The 20,591-nt window shown below is 53.6% G+C and overlaps 1 protein-coding gene and 1 non-coding gene across 6 annotated transcripts; both read right to left on the reverse strand.

Annotated features, from left to right (window-relative positions):
* Positions 1-1,360: 1,360 nt before the first annotated feature.
* On the reverse strand, positions 1,361-1,521 carry LOC127676644 (U1 spliceosomal RNA). Its single transcript, XR_007976089.1, has one exon. It is a non-coding gene; the product is annotated as a U1 spliceosomal RNA (small nuclear RNA).
* Positions 1,522-7,278: 5,757 nt separating this feature from the next.
* Positions 7,279-20,313, reverse strand: Lrrc32 (leucine rich repeat containing 32). 5 transcript variants are annotated; one of them, XM_052158139.1, is made up of 3 exons: positions 19,535-20,313; positions 14,640-14,734; positions 7,279-11,054 (listed from the first exon to the last, which is right to left on the reverse strand). In XM_052158139.1, the coding sequence occupies exons 2-3, from the start codon at positions 14,724-14,726 to the stop codon at positions 9,150-9,152; spliced, it is 1,992 nt and encodes a 663-aa protein (XP_052014099.1). In that variant the 5' UTR covers positions 14,727-14,734; positions 19,535-20,313; the 3' UTR covers positions 7,279-9,149. The 5 variants fall into 5 exon arrangements, with proteins under 5 accessions (XP_052014099.1, XP_052014094.1, XP_052014109.1 ...); XM_052158134.1 differs by lacking the exon at positions 19,535-20,313 and adding an exon at positions 18,840-19,237; XM_052158149.1 differs by lacking the exon at positions 19,535-20,313 and adding an exon at positions 18,220-18,259.
* Between the last annotated feature and the right edge of the window lie 278 nt (positions 20,314-20,591).

Consider the following 20,591-nt stretch of genomic DNA (forward strand, 5'->3'; position numbering starts at 1 on the left):
AATATTTGTAAACTCATTTATACCACCGAATGATTAAATACCAGGATGTAAATTGAACAAGGGAGCACCTACTCAAAGAAAGTCATGCATGATCCAGGTGTGGTAGCAATGTCTGAGTGTGGGAAGTTGGAGTCACATAGACTGGAATTTTAATATCACCCTCAGCTATGTAGTGTTTAAGGCTAGCCTGGGATACAAGAGACCCTGCCTCAAAACAAACAACAAACCAACAATAAAAGAAAGATGGGAGAGAGATCAGACCTCACCACATTTCCACGCCAAAGCAGTTTCTATGAGAGATGTACGAGCCACGGCTGTCAGGCCTCCGTGGGCAGCGGTTCCCAAGGCTATCCCAGAGCTGGCGGAGATAGCTCAGCAAGAGGGCTTGTCTGCAGGTGTCAAACCAAGCTAAAACCAGTCATCGGGGAGCCGGCATAGGACAGGTCAGAGTTCAGATAGATCCCGAATACACATTAGAACATAATTGTTTGACAGAGTGACCTGTAAAATTTAATAAATTCATCTGAAAGCAATTAGAACTTGATATTTGTCCAGATCATAAGTAGAGGTCTATTTCAGGTTACTTAGAAACTTAAATGTGGGCCAGCGAGGTGGCTCAGGGGGTAAATGCTTGCTCTGCGTGCCAGACCACCAGAGTTCCGTCTCCAGAACCCTCAGTGGAAGGAGAGAGCCAACCAAACCCTGATGGTTGTCATCTGGACTCCACATGTGTGCCACGGCATGAGTGCATGTATACACACATACATACATACATACATACATACATACATACATACATAAATACATACACACCACACACATACACAGTAAAATATTTAACACTTTTTAAACATTTACATGTAAAGCACAGAAGAGTTCAGTGTGGTGCTGCACGCCTGTAGTCCCAGCACTTGGGAGGCAGAGGCAGGCGGATCTCTTGAGTTTTGGCCTAACTGGGCTGTCTTGTCTGGCCTCAATGGGAGAGGATGTACCTAGTCCTGCAGTGACATTTTTGATTATTAAATTGTTTGAATTTAGAAGCACACACATTGGGTTGTGTCTGTGAAAGCTTCCAGAGACATAGAGCCTGAGGGCTTTGGCCCATCCCATTGATAACATCTACAGCATAATCTCTACACCTAAAACTTAGGGAACACTGAGGAAGAGGGGGGCAGAAAGATGGCAAGAGCCAGACGACTAGAGGTTAGGGTTTATAAGTTATTGCATGTATGACAGGAGCTGTATCAATGAATTATCATCATCATCACCACCACCACCATCATCATCACCATCACTACCATCATCATCATCATCATCACCACCATCATCACCATCACCACTGACAATCATCTTCATTAGCAGAGGAGAGCATGAACCTAGTTCCTCATTACCACAAATTATGCAGTCGAGTTTCCTGCATTGGAAAATTTCAGGAGTCAGAACATCTGAAACTCAATGGATAAGCATCGCCCTGAGAAAACCACCTTCACAACCACGGTATCTCCACTGCTAGGTAAGAATATCCATGACATCTTAACAATGTGGTCACCTAAACAAGGCCTGGACAAGGAAAACAGCAGCTGGCATTCCAATGTGTGTGCAGGAAACCTTTCAAGGTGCCACTCCTACATGCCAATTCATGGCTGCTGAGAGGGAGACTCAGCCTTCTCCAGGGAGGAGGCCCCGACGGGTTACCCAATCCCAGGCTGCCCGCCATAAATGACTGCACAGGTGAGCGACACTGACTGGACTGGTAGGTTATATTTATGTATACGTATATGTATACATCCATGCATATACACACAATAATAATCACAGAAGAGATCATGAAATTGGGGTGTGGGAGGAGCTGGAGGCAGAGAGGAGGGAGACATCACATAGGCGTCGTATCCATGTATGAAATTCTCCCAAAAAATGTAAAAAGGGAAGCAATGTCCATCTATAATGAATAGTTAATACATCAAGAACATTAACACTGGAATATCATAAACTCCAAAGAACAAACGGTGCTACATCTGCTCGTTTGAGGGAATCGCTTTGGAATATGGTTCAGTGTCTTAAGGTACAGGAGACTATACAGTCTACAGCCCTTTGTGTTTGATAAAGCAACGGGAGAAAATCTCTAATTTACACATATTTGTGTTTGCACAGTTTGTTTTTCTTCAGCATAGGCTGAATCCTGGGGAAAGCACATGGCGGCCCGACAGAAGGATGGACTATGGTTGGGGAAGCTGGTGGGACGGGCTGACATGAACCATGTGGAGAGACCAGAAGCGGAAACCATTCGTTCTCTGGCAAACTAATAAGAATAGTTTGAATTCTCAGATAATAAGCAGAAACGTTTTTTAAGTCACTGACTTGTGGGCCAGCGAGATGGCTCGGTAGGTGAAGGTGCTTCCTGCCAAGGCTGAGTTCAGTTCGCTACGGCAGGAGTCGTCATGGCGGAGGGAGAGGACTGAGTCTCACAAGTTGTCTCTGGTCCCCATGTGTGCATCATGTACTCTCAAGCTCCACAGTAGATAGAGAAGTAAATATAACAAACGTAACCAGCTTTTAACGTCTCCATCACAGGCAGAGCAGGATTGGGGGTTGGGAGGCCAGCCTGGGCTACTGAATGAGGTCTGGGCCATCTTGGGCTACACGAAAGATCCTGTCTGAAAAATCCAAAATAAAAGTCACTAAATTAATGACAAAATCTCCGATGTTTAGGATTCCTCTGACAAAGGCTGGACTTAAGCATGTGAGAAGCAGAAGTCTTGTGCTTGAATTCTGATGGGATTTAACTCTTTCCAAGAAATGCAAAACTCATCAGAATGTTGACTGTGTGCATTTCAGATACAATTCTGGATTGTCTGGGCTGGAGGAGTTGTAGTTATGGCCTGGTGCACAGGAGCATTCTGCCCATACATCATACTGTGTATTCAGATGGAACGTCACTTAAGTATTAATGTTGTGTGTACAGATTGAGATTTTTTTTTTTTTGCCTAAATAAATGTTACAAATCAAAAAACAAAAAGAACAGTAGTATTTCTGAAGGCTGGGGCCTTTGGAATTGGGCTTGTCATGCCCACAGCACAGTGCTTGAGTCCTAGAACACATCCCGGGCCCCTCCCCACCTCTGCTTGAGTCCCAGAACACACCTCCTGCTCCCCACCACCACCTCTGGTTTTCTTCATGATTCCTGAACTGGAATCAACAAACTCTGGGCCAGGGTGGAGAGCATCTCAGAAGCCACCGCTCTCAGCAAAGCTGGCCTCAGCCCCGGGGCCACAGCTCAGTCTCTGCTCTCTGAATGTGTCTAGGTAAATCTGAGGGGATATCATCCAGCCAGCGTCTCGGCTCTCAGATTAGTTCTCCGACATCTCGCAGCCCCCAGCAGGTCCTCAGAGAGACCTGGGTCCCACTCCCTGTTTCCTTGACTCTCCTGTCATAGCTCAGCACAATTTGTCATTGTTTTTAATGTGTATATGGGAGAGGGGAACAGGGCGAGGAGAGGAGAGGAGAGGAAGGGAAGGAGAAGAGGAGGGGAGGGAGAAGAGAAGGGGAGGGAGGAAGAAGAGAAGGGGAGGGGAGGGAGAAGGGGAGGGAGGAAGAAGAGAAGGGGAGGGGAGGAGGAAGGGAGTTAGAGGAAAGGGAGAGGAGAGAAGGAGACAGGAAGGGAAAGAAAGAGGGAGAGGGGGGAGAGGGAGAGAGAGAGAGAGAGAGAGAGAGAGAGAGAGAGAGAGAGAGAGAGAGAGAGAGAGAGATTATTTAAAGAGAAGGCCAGGAAGTCCTCCTGGCTCCTGCTGGCAGCACTTTCTCTGGTCAGACGGCCCCTTTCCTTTGATCCCCACTTTTCTTTACTCCCCCATGTATTGCCTAATTCATTCCAAAGCACTCGCTGCTGCTGCTGCTGCTGCTGCTGCTGCTGCTGCTGTTGCTGTTGCTGTTGCTGGTCAGTAGGTTTCACTGAGTCTTCTGCTTCGTAGGGTGTTTTAGGGAAGGCGGGGTGGACACACGACAGAATCCTGGGACAGCATCCACAACTTGGAAAGGTGGAGCTGGCCAAGTTGGAGGCTCTCCTGCTGAGAGAAGATTCCAGAATGCTGAGTGATGCTGCAAGTCCAGTGAGCTCTGGCTCTCCTGCAGCCAGATGGGGCTCTCCCTCGGACCTCTCTGCTCAAGTCGACACCCTGTTGTCCCTGTAGGCAGTTCATAGGCCTTCCAAGCCCCTCAGAGCTCCAGCTGTGAGGCCTGTGCCTAGCTGCAAACAAACTCTCAGAGCATAAAACCTCCCTCACCACTGACAGCTTCCTGGCTTGTGCTACAGTCGAGTCTCCTCTCCTCCCACAGCAGAGGCTTTATTTAAGTGTCCCAAGGTTTCCCACAGACCCAGCACCCCGGACCTCGAGTATGTTCAAGCACTCATGCATTACAAATAAGCATGTTTATGAGAGAGCCCATTATACAGATGGAGAAGTGGAGGCACAACAGGGCAGATCACTCTCACCTCCAGAGCAGAGGTGGCCTGGGATCTGAGAACTTCACAGAGTTCTCTCCAGGCCAGCCTGATGGGAGGTTGGAGGTGGGAGTTGTGTGGAGTGGGGTGGGAACGGGGTCCTGAGAACCAGCTGTCGTGAGAGGCTTGAAGCTGGGAAGGCCGAATTCAGGGAAAGCACAGCTGGGGAGGAGCCAAGCTGTTTATTATGCTTGGTCTGTGCTGCAAGCAGAGCTGAGGGGCGGGGCCACTCCAGTTCCTATAAACAGCTCGGGCCACCCCTCCTCCCTGCCCTCCTGTTCTCAGCACAACTGTTTCTAGGGAAATAGAGGTGTTAATGTGTGTGTGTGGGGGGGGGGGGGGGGCGGGGCAGGATGAGAAGATGAGGAGTGCAGAGAACGGAAGGTCACAGATAAGACAGAGTCCTCAAGGCAAGGGGAGACAGGGCAGCAGAGGCTAGCCAGAGAGCACACATACGTGCCCTGGATAGCCCATGTCCTGCTGGCCTCTGCCCTCTCTGCATCCCCTGGGTCTGTCTGAAGACTAGTCAGAAGCCCAAGAGTTCATAAGTCCTGGAGGGCAGGATCCAATAATTCTGGAAATCTTTTCTGAGCTCAAAGTCCCTAGAGACACCCAGAGGACTCTGGGTAGGAATTCTTCCCCCAGGGCTCTCAGTCTAATGGTGGACCAGACCGTTGCTCAGGGCTAGGTGTGAGGGTCCCATGGGGATCCAGGCAGCAGGAGGAAGCCATCCAGGCTGTCTCCTCAGTAGAGGCAGTCCAACGGTAGCAGGTGAAGTTGGGTTGGTGAGGCGGGGTGGGTGGGACATGCCTGGCAGAGGAGAGGAGAGCCTGGGGTTGCGAGGGTCAAATGCCAGGACTGCCATGCTGCTCATTGCTGGCCATGGTAGCACACGCCTGTCATCCCAGTACTTGGCAGGAGGAGACAGGAGCTGAAGGTCATCGGTTCAAGGCCAATCTAGACTACAGGATACCCCGAGTCAAAAAACAAAGAAGAGGAAGCAGGCAAGGTGGCTCGTGAGGAAAACTGCTGCTGAGCTTGGCAATCTCATCTCCAGCCTCGACACTTACAATGTAGGAGCGAGCTGACTCCCACGAGTTGTACTCTGACCTCCATGCACACGTGCACAGATGCAAATAAATAAAACATAATAAAAACAATCAGCAACCGCAATGAAAACCAATAAGAAAAAAAAAATTGCTGGCTTTAGAGTGGGAATAGCCTGGGCTTAGGTCTCAGCTCTAGAATGTGAAGATGCGGTATAAACCTCTTCCAACACTGTAGGAAGAAGACTCCATCCACTGCTCAGCCCGCACTTAGCTGGATACGCTTAGTGTGGTCAATCCATGGAGGGGGACAGCAGAAAGGGGCAGGGCGGCAGCAGGTATCTTCCTCCCAAGCTCCTGCAGGCTGTCTGGAGGACAGGGCTGTTTGGAGTGGGCAGCTGACCCAGGCCCCTGGATCGGGGGCACTGAGATGGTGAGACAACTGAAGGGGGTGGGGCACCCCAAGAGCCTACTGAACTGGAAGGGTTGGGGGTGACACTCCAGGTGGCCTCTGACAGATGGCACGTGAGGGCTTCGCTCTCCCTGGAACTGGATGAAAGTTTAGTAAACCGATGGCTCTGATGACCTAGTTGGCTCCTGTGTCCATGTTTCCCTGAAAACAGGAATTTCTGTCGCGCTGGGGGGCCTAGGCCAGGTGGATAGGCTCTGCTGTTTGTCAGGAAAGGAAGTCACAGGCCTGCTGGGGTCCAGGCCCTGGGCTGAGCCCAGCCCATTCGCTGGCCTGGGCCTGGTCAACTCTGCCTTCACTGATCCCCTACTGTGTACTTTCACATCCCTAGCGCACACACACACACACACACACACACACACACACACACGTAAAATGGAAATCCAGTTCCTCCTCCTCTGGAGAACCAGAGTTGGGAGAGTTGGGAGTAGGGCAGCGGTGAGAGGCTGGGGATCTTTAGGAGAAGGCAAGGCTGCCCATCCAGGGAGGAAGGACCCAGGGGTCACTCCCGCTGTGGAGATGTGACCAGGGTGCTCGGAGGTCGGGAAGGCTGCTGGAAAAGGAGGCTGGGGTGGAAGACTGCCCCTGCAGAGGGCAAGTGTGGGTGTGCTGAGCTGATACTGCTCACTGAGACCCTCTTGACATGCCAACTCCCTCCCCCCCTCTCTCTTTCTTTCTCTCTCTCTCTCTCTCCCTCCTTCCCTCCCTCAAGTGGTGCCTCGATGTCAGGAAGGACAGAGAGACTGGGGAACAAGTAGCTTCAGATGGAGGAGACAGATTCCTGTATGGAGTGAGGAGGGCTGAGGGTGAGGTGGGGGGCCGTGGAGTCCAGGGACAAAGGTCTAAAGGTATGGAGCTCTTGTAAGGAGGCCTTGGGAGACCTCAGCTAAGGCAGGGTAGGGTAGACTGGGGGAGATGGGAGGAGGTGTGGAGTGGGGGAGGGGACCTGCCTCAGGTGGGTGAGATGGGAAAGTGGCACAGGGGTCTTTCACTGATTTTAAGATGGGGGGTGAGTACAGAGAAAGGCAGGGGACACATCGGACACACCACAGCAGACTGGTGCAAAGAAGCCACACTCGCTACTTTCTAGAGTTGGGGTAGGGCATAGGTGACGTTCAGTATGAAGTGGCCAGCAGGCCAAGAGCTTCAGTTTCCCCCCACCCCCAGATGCCTCAAAGGAATAAAGGAACCTGAGGGAGAAGCAAGGGTGTGGGTCCCAGTGTGAGGGTGTGGGGTACCCAAAGTAAGCAGGCTGGCAGGCCACAGTTTCTCCAAAATTATACTTTAATACATTCATGTGAGTTATACAAAGAGCGGGCGGGCCCCAGGGCCTGGAGAGGCCAGGCCTGGAGCGGAGAGCAGCAATCATATAGTGTTTTCAGAGCTCGGCACAGCCCATGCCTTGGCCTCCAGGCCGAGGAGAGCCGTGTGCAGCAGCACCTAGTCCCCATGAGCTGCCCCAGTGAGGGTTCTAGCCCTGGATCTGCCCACTGGTTCTCCGAGCCTTTAACCTTCTCCGGGCCTCAGTTCCCTCACCTGTAGAATGAGGCAGAGAGAATGGCGTTCTCCTCATCTTATGCATTACTGATGCTCTGGCAGACTGTAGGCTGAGCACAGGGAACCCCTGCAGCCCATGGGTCTGGAGAATGAGGGGAGAGTCGGGGGAAGGGGGAGTGGGTGGGGGCATCTTCCCTCTTACTTCCCATGCCTGGCGAGGACTGGCATGATGGCTGGCCTTGCCTCGTGCTGTGACTGCTGAGTGTAGGGACACAGGTACAGCTGTGGGCATCTAGCTCAGGGCCTTGAGCACACAGAGCGAACGCTCTGTCACCGTGCAATGGTCGCTTTTCTCCCCCCCAGTTTCCTCCATTGACTTGTGTGATTCTGAGCAAGGCCCTGTACCTAAGTCTCTCTGTTTGTTCAGTGGGGAGATTACACTCAATGGTTTCAAACTCCAGGAATGGGATTTGGGGAGCCAGAAGAGAAAAGAAGAACTCATACTCTTCTGCAGAGAAGGGACACTGAGGCGGGGAGGCAGAGGGTCTGTGGGTGCCTGTCTCAGAGGGAGTGGGGATGTGCAGCAAGTGTGCCTGGATCCTGCTTAGGGCGGGGCCACTTCCTGTCTACTTGACAGCCTGCAGGCACTGCACTGGCAAAGCTTTGGCCCCACAGATGGGAGGACACGGACTTGATTCGGTTTTGGCCTTGGCATCTCTCTCAGCCACGAGGCTCTCAAAGGAGACATGCAAGGAACCTTGTTTTTCCTTGTGTGTAACCCAGATAGCATAGAGAGCTCTGGGAGCTGGCTTGAATTCGCCTCTGCAGCTGCTAAGCTGAGCACAAAACACAGCCAGATAGCTGAGGCTCTCCGTCTTGGCTCAAAAGCCAGGGTGGGGCTGGGGTGGAAGGAGGCCCGAGCAGGAGTTTGGGGAATAGGCAGCACCAGGGTCAGTGTGTGTGATACAAGAGTGCACTGGAGACAAAGGCTTGTCCAAGGCCGGACAGGGACGGCCCGGCCTGTGTGGGAGCCTAGGTGACCGCACTTTAAGCTGGTTCAGCTGGAGCTGCACAATCTAGCCTAGGAGCCTAGATTTAAGAGTTCTGGGGGTGGTTCTGGCTCTCTCTCCAGGTCACGAGTTCTTCATTTCCAGAGAGGCTGAAAGTCATTATCAGCAGATGCGACAGAGCTCTGGGTGGAAGGGACTCAGATAAATCCTCTCATGGATTGGCTCCCTTGATCTAACACGGTCAGTCAGGGTGGGTTCTCCATGACCAGCTGGGGACTGCAGGGCCTGGAGGCTCACTACCTCCCCACATCAACCCCAGCATTCTGTGTGGTCACTGTGAGGTTGTGACAGCCTCTCTTGCCAGAGGATAGGCGCGTGTTTCATTTACTAGTGCCCGGAGATGGGTGTGGCGTGAAACAGATGCTCAGCAGAGCTGCCGGCATCCTCTGTGCAGTAAGCTGCTCCACTTTGAGCTCCACAGCTGGACCACAGCTGGACCACATATGCCGCCTGGGGAGGAACCTGCCCATGTGGCAGTGTGCAGGACACCGAGTCCCTGGTCACTGTGTAACCTGAGTTGGACCCAACCTCTCTGCCCCTCTGGGAGCCGGAAGAGGCTGCCCAGCCAGTCAGGCTTTGTACTGTTGGCTGAGTTTCTGCCTGCGGAGGAAGCAGCAGGTGGCCAGCACGGCCAGGGCGATGGCAGCGCCCAGTGTGAAGCTGAGGATGAGGATGAGGTTGACATTCTTCAGCCCTCCCTTCTCACAATCCTCTGGACGCACTAGGCTCAGGGCCACCTCCTCCTGGGAGCCAAAGCGACAGATTAGGTCCTGAGTAGCATCCACATCCACTCGGCCCTGGTGCAACTGGGCCGCCAGCCAGCCATTGCCGCAGCAGCTGAGCGGATTTCCCTGCAAGTACAGCCGCCGGAGGCTGGTCTCCAGGCCACCCATGGCATTGCCTGGCAAGAGGCTGAAGCTGTTGTTGCGCAGGTCCAACACCTCTAGGGACACAGCCCGTGTCCAAGCAGGCAGCTGGCTTAAGCGGTTCTCAGCCAGGTTAAGGCGCTTGAGGTGACGGAAGCAGGGCAAGTCCACTTTCAAGACAAGGAGCCCGTTGCCTTGGAGCTCCAGCACCTCCAAGGATGCCTCCAGGCCCACCAAGGCCCCTGTGGCCACGTCTAGACCAGGATTGGCAGAGAGGTCCAGTTCAGTGAGTGGAGTATGGAGGAAGCTGCCTGCCCTGAGCGTTCCCATCGAGTTCCCTGCCATATTAAGAACATGAAGAGTGGAGATCCCAGAGAAGTCCACACAGCCTGGGGGACCAGGCTCCGTTCGTCCCCCACAGGGACTGACCTGGTTTCCCTGCAGGTTGAGTCTCTGTAGGCTGGCCAGGCTGGCAAAGGTATAGGGTGGAAGTTCTCGCAAGGCATTGTCCTGTAGAAGCAATGTCTTCAGGGACCCCAGGACTTTGGTCCCCAGTTCTAATGTTTCTAGCACATTGTGACTCAAGTCCAAAAGCACCAGGCAGGGCAGGGAGGCCCCTCTCTGAGCCTCAAAGGATCGCAGACAGTTTCTGCTGAGGTTGAGGAAGCGCAGGGAGGTCAGATGCTGAAGAAAGCTAGCAGGGACCAGTTCGATTTCATTGTAACTCAGATCCAGGTTCCGGAGCTGGGAGAGGGGGTGGGTGCTGGCATTCCGGCTAGGGTTGGACAGTGGAGAGGCTGACCAGCCTTCAGAGCGTGCATGGAGGTCCTCACTGCCCTGGGGCAGCCCCGCAGGGAGCTGGATGAGGTTGTTAGACACATTCAGGTAGATGAGTCTCGGGAACGCGGCTAGGTCAGGGAAATGGAGCAGCTTGTTTTCTCGGAGGTCGAGCCAGGCCAGCTGGAACTGGGCCTGTGGTTCCGGGGCCGTCTGGAAGGCCTCAATGCTGTTGCAGCTCAGGTCAAGTACCTGCAGGTGCTGGAGGCTGAAGTCTGAGATGCAGGTGAGGGAGTTCCTGGAGAGATTGAGGTGAGTCAGGTGGGGCAGGGCCTCGAAGGCACCATCCTCAATCTCCATGAGAACATTGCTGTGGAGGTCCAGTAGCTCCACTGCTGGCACACCCCAGAAGGTGTGGCGTGCCAGGCGAGTGAGGCTGTTCTCTGCCAGTGAGAGCGTGCGCAGTCTCGGGGCCTCACCCAACAGCCGCTCCACCAAACTGCCATGCAGGCTGTTCCCAGACAGGTCCAAGGAGACCACGAGGGGCAGGCGGCCCAGACCGCCACTGTTCAGTGTCATACCCATGGCCAGCCGATTGTGGGCCAGGTTGAGGTGCTCCAGGTAGGGCAGGGCCTGGAAGACCCCGGGCTGGAGGAAGCTAATCTCGTTGTCACTTAAATCCAGGTGACGAAGTGCTGTATAGAAGCCTAACGGGGAGGCCAGGATGCTCTGCAACTGGTTCCTGGACAAGTAGAGAGCTTGGATGTCCAATGAGAGCATCGAGGGGACCTGCAGCAGGCCAAGGCCGCGGCACAAGGCCTCCTTGTTCACCTAGGGAGAGCAAGGGTGGCAAAGAAGCTGACATTAATGGGGACAGGACAGTAGATGGAGACAGGGTCTGTAGGGAAGATGACTCGCCCTCTCCCGAGGCTTGGGGTGCTTCCCCCAGACTCCCAGGATGTTAGCCTTGCCTCCACCCTGCTGATGCCCGCCCCCCATGCTGCTCTCTGGCCCTGACTGACAGTCTGGCCAGTACTGGGCAGAAGGGAGTAGCAGACAGAAATAGACAGATTTAAGAATACATATGTGTTGACTATAGTCCTGTTCTGTGGGAAACTAAGCCATGTCCCACTCACAGTGATGCAGAATCGAGGCGCAACATGGCCAAGATGGGCCCACAGCTTCCAGTTCCACACCTGGGTCCTTGCCATATCCCAGATACAAAGCCAGAGTGTAGTCAGGAAAAGATGTTTGCAGCAGGGAAACCCGCAGGCTTTCCTGCCAGCCCCTTTGGTTTGGTGGAGCCAGCCCAGCTCAGACTGCATTCCTGCTGTGACTTGGGGTAGGCTCTGGCCTTGATCCTTTCTGCAGCTGCTGTCTACCCTGTTATCAGTGGCCTGCTCTGGTCCAGCACAGCATCCCAAAGGCAGCAGGAATAAGGATAAAGGGATGCCAGAACCCAACAGGTGCTGTCTGATGTCAATTTAAGCGAATGACCATCAACAGGACACATCAGTACCTTATCCCAATAACTCGTCCATCCCGGCACCTACTTTATGCAGCAGGGCTTTCAGACTGGTGAACTTCTCAGAGCCTTACAACAGCCCACCCAGTGTATAGGGGCAATCTGATATAATTATATATTTTTACCAAAGTCCAGGTTGGAGAGGGTAAGAGAGACTTCAGGATCACCCAGCTGATATGGAGGGAGCTGGGATTTGAACACAGGCCTCTTAGCAACTCTCTTTCTTCCACAAAATGCATCTTTAAGGGTCATAATTCTATGAAAATGCACACCTGTGCTCCCAGATTCTCACCCCAGGTACTCCCGCTCTCCCTAGCAAAGAGTGTGATGTCTACATCAGCCAGCCTAGGTTTGCCCCTGCCCCTCGCCTCTCTGCCCCTCTGCCCCTGTCTCCATCAACCCCCTCTGAACTACCCACCTGCTAAAGGCCCATACACTGCTTGAACCCCACTTTGCCTATGGTCCCCTTGGCCTAAACACAGAGCAGAGTCCATCAAGACTGACTCTGGCACTGACCAACCTGCCCACTCACCCCGACTCAGTTTTCATGCAGTGACCTTGCTTAGCACTGGTCCCACACTCTTGCACAACCATCTCTGGACATGCATGGAGCAGATCTGCATGAGAATTCCTCGTGGGGAATGCCAACATGTCTTCTACAGAGGCCCTCCCTAACTGGGCCCTCTCCTAACAGCTTGGTGTCCCAGAACAATGACTGAATGGGGACCTCCAGACAGTGACCTCTGTATGGAGAGGGGCCACTTTGATTGACACGGATGTCTTGGATCTGGCCCAAAGAAAGTCCTCCGGAAATGTCTTTTATGAATGAGTTGCAGACATCTGTGTGTAAAGGGCCTTGATCCAATCAATGCTGGAAGGAAAAGAGCTAATCCAGTATTCATATTAAAGCCAGAGAGAGACATTAGGACAGAGTGAGCCAGTCCACCTGCTGTCCAGATGCTGAGGTTAGGGCCTGCCCTGGGAGGAACTTGTTTGTGTCACAGGGGTCCAGTGGCTGAGGTAGTAAGGAAGAAATACAAGCCTGACATCCCTGCCTGACCTAGCTCTGAGGCTCCCCTTCCCCTGAGGACCCCAAGTGAATAGGGGTGAGGTGGGGCACCACTGCCCATGGGCACCTGCATGAATGCCTACTGCATAAAATACATTGACTAGCCTTATGAAAAATCTGCCACCTGAGGCTCTAGGAAACCCCAAAACACCCCTCGCTGCCACCTGCAGAAACTGGACACCTACTTGGTGCCTAGCTCCCAGGACCACCCTGCTGTAAGCAGCAGTGAGATGAACTCAATGCTAGCATTTGCAGTGTGCACGCCCTACTTGCCCATGTAAGCCCATACCCATGGACTCTCCCTTCTGGATAAGCAGAGGCTCCTCAGGACACCAGCTCCAAAGGAACCATGACAGGAGTTGGCATAACCTGAGACCATCAGATACTGCAGAGGCTCAGGGGGCACCTGGTACCCACCTCTTTGATCCAGCCCAGACATCAGAAGGAGCCTGAAGGACTGAGCCGTCTTAGCACCCTCGTAGCCCTTACTGCTGAGCTCTGACTGACTGCCAGAAGTCTGTAGTGTAGAGATGGCCTTGGCTAGGGTTTAGCATCCTCCCTCCCTCTGCTGAATTAGCCACTGCTCTGCTTTCTAGGGGAAAACATGCTATCCAGCTTCATTTCCCATCCACACACAGGAGGAGAGGTTCTGGCAATGAACAGCCTAGGGGGAGCAGGGTTTGAATCCTGTCTCTGTCCCTTCTGCGGCCAGGACCCACAGGGTCACATGTCTCTTCTGCAGCTGGATATAGAACTCTTTTTGACAGTTCAGAAAGTCTCCTATCTCATGCTTCTCAGAGAGTCCCTGCCCCATGAGGTCTCCAAGAAAGAATTAGTGGCCACAGGAAGGCATACAGACCCTGGGAAGGGCCGCTGGCATTTCTGACCTCTTTACACAGCTATCCAATCTGTGCCCAAGTGCAGTTGGTGGCAGACCTGTCCTGCTTCACAAGTATACCTAGGGCAGTGGTTTTCAACCTTCCTAATGCTGTGACCCTTTAATACAGTGCCTCACGTTATGGTGACCCCCAACCATAAAGTTAATTCATTGTTACTTCATAACTATAATTTTGCCACTGTTATGAATTCTAATATAAGTAAGTATTGGATATGCAGGATATCTGATATAAACCCCTGTGGAGACCCACAGGTTGAGAACCATTGACTTAGAGGGTCTTTTTCCTATACCCTCCAGGGTCACAATGTCTTTAGCATCTGCCTGTGTGGTTTCTGTCTCCTAGGAGCTCTTGGAGAGTCAGGTAAGACCATCATGGGCTGTGGATGAAGCAACATATATCCTCAGTCTGCTCAGCATGAAGATGGGTGGAGGACATGGAGCCAGAGGAGGGAGCACCAGAAGGAATCAGCCACTCAATGGTGGGAGAGGCTTCCTGGGCATCATGGCATTTGACCTGGCTGTAATGAGTGGGGAGCATTCTAGAAGGCAGGCCAAGTCCAGGAGCCCGGCCAGGGAAGGGATATGTACCCAGGAAGATCAGTACAGCGGAGTCTCTCCCAGCTTGTGTAGCCGCAGCATTTCCCAAAAGGCCAACTGCTTATAACAGGGACAACTTGAGGAATAGAGGGCACTTCCCCACTAAATGATCTCAGTTAGGTCACCCAGCCTCTCCAACCTTTTCCTTCTGTAAAATGGGAACAAATCATACTGTTGAATAGGCAGGTTTCTCAACAGCCTAGTGAATGCTCAACAAATACCGAGACAAAGCTCTAGCCTTTTCTGGGTCTTCTAACCTTTGACCTAGACTGGGCTGTGGAACCCCCCTCCCTCCGGGCCCCTTACTCTGCCTGCACGGTGTCTTACCGTCCTACAGGGCACTTGGTCTCGACGCTGAGAGATAGCCAGGCCCAGGGTCAGCATGGCCAGGAGTAGCAGGATCTGGTGCCTCATGGCTCTGCCTAGGGTGGAGAGGAAAGGAATGTTGAGACCACGGCTCCCTCCACCGACAGCAGCACCCACTTGCCCTCCCTCGAGGATCCTAGACTGAAAGCAGGAGCCACGTGGGCTGCACACAGAGCCTCGGGGGAGCTCAGAGGAGTGGTATTCTGGGACTTAAGAGGCTGAGGTAGGAGGCCAGGGATTGCAAGTTTGAAGGCAAGCTGAGTCATTACTGGGGGAAGCAAGACTTTTAAAGCCATGTATGCCTGTCTGCTTTGTGTTTACCTAACGCCCACCCGAGGCATTGACCTGGCTCAGGGGTGATGGCCCTTGCCCTTGGGCCTGAGTTTGCTCCTGGGATTCACAAGGTAGACAGAGAACACTGCCTCCTGGACTTCCACTCCCCTTCACACATGCACCCCTCTCTTCAAATAAATAGAATGTGATAAGAAAAATTTAAAGAGGGTCACCCTGATAGAAGACGGTTGGGAGGGGTGCTTAGGAGACAGAGGGGTCCTAGGGCAGGGCCAGAGGGAGGTGGGCCCCTAACTCAATTTCTCTCCAGGCCCCAATCCCAGGTCCTTAGCCCCAAATGGAATGTTCCATTCTCCACAAATCCTTCCTTTTGACCTTTTACTTTCGGTTGGAATTCTCAGACCTTGTCATTGTTAGGGGCTGGCCAGGGCGCTGACAGGAAGCCCCACCCCAGCAGGCTGCCAGCTAGCTACTTTCACTGAAGGCTATGGCTACCAGGACTGAAGGTATGGTTACCCCATGGGCCCACTGCGGGGTAAGCAGCCAGTGCAGGGGCCCATGGGGACCTCAGAGGCTCTCAGCAGGGGTGAATCCCTGTAGACTTGAGCCATGTGCTGGGGAACCACAGATCAGTCTGTTAATTTAGTTAATTAGCGAATGAATGCGTTCACTTACTCCCACACTGAATGTCACCTCATATCTAGTTGTGTGCTGGGAAACAGGGAGAGCACAGCCTGGACCTCGCAGTGTGCTCGCAAGGAGGGAACACAGCACTCAAGGCTGATATGATACATCTGATGGCGCTCTCTCTTCTCTGCTAGGCACCTGCTGTGGGACCGACCTTACACAGGTCTGTCATCTCTCTGACCTAGTTTCCGGAGGTGAATGGCAACCGTGTCAAGTTTTGTTGAGGATAACTGAGACAGTCTGTGAAAGTGTGGCAGCCTACTATACCTCGCCATCAAACCTGAAGATTGGTACTCAGTTAGTCCCCACACGGACTCAGGGCTGTTTCCTTACACATCTTATTTTATAGACGGGGAAAAAACAAACCAAACCAGAACACCAAGGCTTGGAGAGGCTATAAAATACAGCTAAGGCATCACAGCTAAATGGCAGACTTAGATTCTGGGCTCTACCCCTCTACACCTGGAGGTCTCCACAGTGGGTGCTCCGTGAGAGAATGAGAGTTGCCACTCTGAAGATGGCCTTGGGGGAGATCTGCAGGCCTGTGCCAGCTCTTTTGACTGTCAGAACCCACTGGGGATGAATCTCAATGCTGTGGCTGCCCATCTTGCTGAGACACGCAGGGGCCAGTGTGACCCTTTCACCCCTCCCTCCCGGCTTCCCCAGAGACGGGCCCTGTCTGGTCCACAGCACTCCCTTTTCACTGCAGGCTGTGAGTTCACAGAAAATTTTGTTCTTTTGGTTCAAACATAGCCCCCACCTTCTTAACATCAGCATACCCAGAGCTAAATGAAAGCCCCTGGCCTTCATCTTCAGGGCCTGAGCAGCCAGCCCTCTCTGGGCCAGCCTTCTCTCCCACCTGACTAGTCAGTGTCCTCTCTCTCTTTCTCTCTGGGCCCTGAACATGAGTACACGAGTACATACGTACTTCCCTTGGACCTCTGGAGCCCTCACACCCTCTGCCTCCCCTGCAGCTGAGAATCTCCTCACCCCTTGAAGCTTAGATGCTATGTCTTCTAGGAAGCCTTTTCTGGTTTCCCACGGTTGCCCTGTGTTCTCCGGGCTCTCGAGGTTGCTGAGCATTGGACAGCCCAGTGTAGGACACAGAGCACACCTCACTATGATTCCCTACCTCTTGAAAAGAAAGTACCCGTGGGGGACCCACCTCATGACACAGGGAAGCCACATGGCACCGCAGAAGGTGAGTCTCCACTGTGGGATGCAGGTGAGGAGAGGTCCCCCTGTCCCCTCCCTGCCCAAACCCACCAGGTTCAAAGCTGCCCACCTTCACTGTGGCAGCCGGCCGCACTGTTGGCCTTCTTGCTTCCCTCCGGTACGGGACAATCTGTCCCATACACGGCAGCCAGTGACGTTTCTAAATCACATGCCAGATCTTACAAATCACTTTGAAATCTCCAGTAACGTTCAGAATCACAGCCTCCCATCAGCTCCACCTACCACCTTCTTCCCCTCAGCAAACTTCTCAGTCACATCAGCACCTTCCCAGCAGCCTGGGGACTCTGCTTCGCTGCTCCCTCCTGATCCAGAACATTCCTGCTCAGGCTCCTGGGTGTACTCTCCCCCCTCCCCCATTTCTCATTTGCTTCATTCCTTGAGTATATGCTCACTAAATTTCTCTCAGGGAACAAGTGGCTGAATGACGTCAGAAGTTCGGCTGCTGTAAAATCAAGTTAGGACCTGGGGTTAAGGTGGGGATGGCCAAAGGGACCCTATCTTTCCTTTCTCTGCCATGTCCTGTTCTACCCCAGCAAGGGACTTCTGTGCATCCAGAAGGGACAGTCCCCACTAAACCACAGAATTATGATGGAAAGAAGACCCTACTGTGCCCCATCTGCAGCATTGAGAACTTCAGCCCCACAGGGAAGATCAGAGGCACTCGAACCCAGGGCTCACTGTCAAGTCCCACCACTCGATGGTGTGGCCCCCAGGGCAAGTTCTTTTCTCTCTCTCTTTGCCTGGGCGATTCATCTACAGCACACACCAATTCCCATTCCAACACTGGCCATCCTTAGCCATGGAGATGATCAGATGGAGTGTGGCCAGGAAAGTACTGGGACATTACAGTGTCCTTCCCTGATGGCTCAGGTACCGATGGTGCTGAGGACAGAGGTCCTGGCTCTGCGGGCAGGTGGCTGGATTCTGATTGGAGAGGTGTCAAAGAATATTTCTGTATGTGCTTGTGTGTGTGTCTGTGTGTGTGAGACAGGGGGGAACAGACAGACAGATAATGGGGGCAATCCTATAATAAGAATAAGACTGCCTCTACTATGCAAGGAGGTTACAAATTTTTCTAAGCCCTAGGTTGATTGCAGGTTTTTTAACTCTCACGACCACCAAGTCAGGTGATTACTATAATTCCCATTTATAGACCAAGAGGATGGAGGCTTGGGAAGGTGAAGTGCCTGATGCCCCTAGGTGTGCTGGGACTGGGACTCAGCCAGATCTGCAGCCCCTTAGTGCTGTGTGGTCTCCACTAGTGCAGACCCCACTGGCACCCTGTAGAAATCTCTCCCAGAACACGAGGTTCAGAGAAATGACTTACCCAAAGGCAGTAAATAGAAGAGTCAGGATCAAAATCCAGCCCCTATGTCTCCAAAGCAACTGCCAAGACTTCCTTCCTAAGTTTCTCAGGAGCCCACAGGCCCAAGCCCAGACCCGGGAGTACACTGAGCAGTAGGGCTCTCAGTCTGCTGTGACTACTGTCAAAGGGGCCCTGCGTGAGCAGCTTCAAGGCTCACAGGGCAGTGAATCACTCACTAGGGGCAGCCCGTTCTAGAGACATCCCACATCTCAGGGGAATCAGACCTTAACCCAAAGGAATGTGCCTGTGATGTGAAATGTCAGAGTGGAGGTGGGGTAGGGGTCCCTCCTATCTATCACCCATAAAAAAGGTCGGCTTCAAGTCTCCCCAAAGAGCGCAGAGACAACAGTGATAGTGTGGAAAACCCAGGTCCGCCTGGGGCAGATCTGAATTCAAGTCCTGATCGGCTTGCTTAGCTATGTGCTCCTAGGCACGCCCGGAGCTTCCGGCCTTGATTTTCCCAGCTGTCAAATGGGACCGCCTATATGAGTCCTCCCCTGGGTAAGATCCGCTAAGACCCGGGTGCCGAGGAAGGGTCCGGTCCCCGCTCTCTAGGCACCGCCACTGTCCGCTGCCCCTACCTGGCTCAGCGCCGCCGCCGCCGCCTGACTCCTCCGCGCATGGTTCGCGCAACCCCGGGGGTCTGGCCCGCCGAGGTCCGGCCGCTGCAGCGCCGCTCCAGCCGGCCGCGAGGGGGCGGCGCCAGCCTTTTAAATAGCACCCGCCGCCCGACCACGCCCCCCGGGGCTCGGAGCCGCGGGGTCCTAACACCGCGGACCTAAGCACTGAGCATCACTTCTGCTCGGGAATCGCCCGGCCCGGGCTAGGACAAGGCTTGAAACCGAAAAACGCCCGGAGGGAGAAGGATCCCAAAGGAAGCTAGGCCAGGGCAGCCGCACGTGCAGCCGTGGGCCCGCTAGGTCTGGGGTGCCGGAGCCGCAGGTCCGCGGAGGAAATCCTGGCGCCACCGCACCAAGGCGCGGGGCCACCCAGAGGTGACTGACAACCACCAGCACGGAAGGAAGTGACCCTTCTTTGGCCCTGGGACGGCCCTGAGGGAGTTCCCCCGTACCTCGGCTATCCTGCCTTTAAGTCATCTCCAAGCCTGTCAATGTCCGGTGCTAACTGATGGAGAAACTGAGGCTAGGAGTTGAAGGCGGGGTGAGGGAATATGTAGGAAAAGCCAGGTGGCTGAGACTTGTCAGGTCCCCACGTTCAGTTGGGGGACCTGAGGCTCGGATAGGTTACATTGCATAATGGTAGTCTCATAACTTACCCAAAGCCGCTGCCTTTTCAAGGTACTTAGCCTTCTACGTCACTGGTGCCTGCTAGGTCTAGACTGAAAATAGGTGTTCCTGGGAGAAGAGGGCTGCCACTGTCCTCAATGCCTGGCTCCGCATTCATTATGTTCTCTCTGATGGTCACAGCGCCTCGAGGAGGGCCATCCAATCTATCTTAACAGCCGGAACGTGAGCAGCATCAAGCAGGGGAGAGCTGGTCTCAGAGCTGAGCCTTTCCTCCCAGCTAGTCCACTGTGGAATGGACCTGAGCAGTGCGAACACCCCAGAGAGGACCGTCCCTGACACGGCTAGGCTAAGGTCAGGGAAGGCTTCAAGAAGGAGCCATCCCCTGATGCTCTAAGGAGTCAGCACAGCAGAGTAGCCACGCTTGCTACACCAAGCGATCTCCGGAGCTGCCCGGGTCCTGGCTCATCCGCCTCAGCCCTTGTCCGTTCTTTGTAGTCAGACTGAACTCCAAAGTGATGAAGGACCAGAGCTGCTCTTTTGGACTTGGTAACCAGGACAGGATGAAGTCGATGCAGGTCTAGGCCTACACCCAGTGGGTGGAAAAGAATGCTCCTCATGTGCAGCGTAAGGTGGACACCATTTCCAGGTTTGAGTTCATGGGGTCATGTAGCGAGGAAGGGGCTTTGTGGCTACTCTGTAGCACGGGCAGAACAACGATTCAGGCAGGCCTGGGGCTCTCCCTACCTGCTTCCCCATTAGGGTCCGATGCTCTCTCACTCTGTCAGAGTTGCCCTAGAGATTGGCTCAAGGTGGGGGCAGGGCAGGACTGGTGCCACAGCTACATGATGAGCAGCCTGCTTCCCTGTGCCCCAGGGGCTGCGGTTGTGGTTAGGAAGCACATGGGTTCTGTGCCCGGATGGGGCTCCCCAAGAGATAGGAGATACAGGGGCAACCAAGCATGCCCCCCCCTACAGAGGTCTCTTGGGACTGAGGACCAAGCCGGAACTCTTCAGCCCTCACTGCACCCCCCCCCCCCCTGCATCTCTGCCCCTGTACTGCCATGCTGTGTCACTTGGGCAAGGTTAC

The sequence above is a fragment of the Apodemus sylvaticus genome, chromosome 1 (genome assembly GCF_947179515.1).
Source record: "Apodemus sylvaticus chromosome 1, mApoSyl1.1, whole genome shotgun sequence".
NCBI classification, from domain to species: domain Eukaryota; kingdom Metazoa; phylum Chordata; class Mammalia; order Rodentia; family Muridae; genus Apodemus; species Apodemus sylvaticus.

What these genes read in the sequence shown, in the direction of transcription:
- Lrrc32 (XM_052158139.1), bottom strand. Translation starts at nt 14,726, where the DNA reads ATGAGGCACCAGATCCTGCTACTCCTGGCCATGCTGACCCTGGGCCTG. An exon ending in ACCAAGTGCCCTGTAGGACG is followed by an intron (nt 11,055 to 14,639) that starts GTAAGACACCGT and finishes TGCTCTCCCTAG; the next exon opens with GTGAACAAGGAGGCCTTGTG.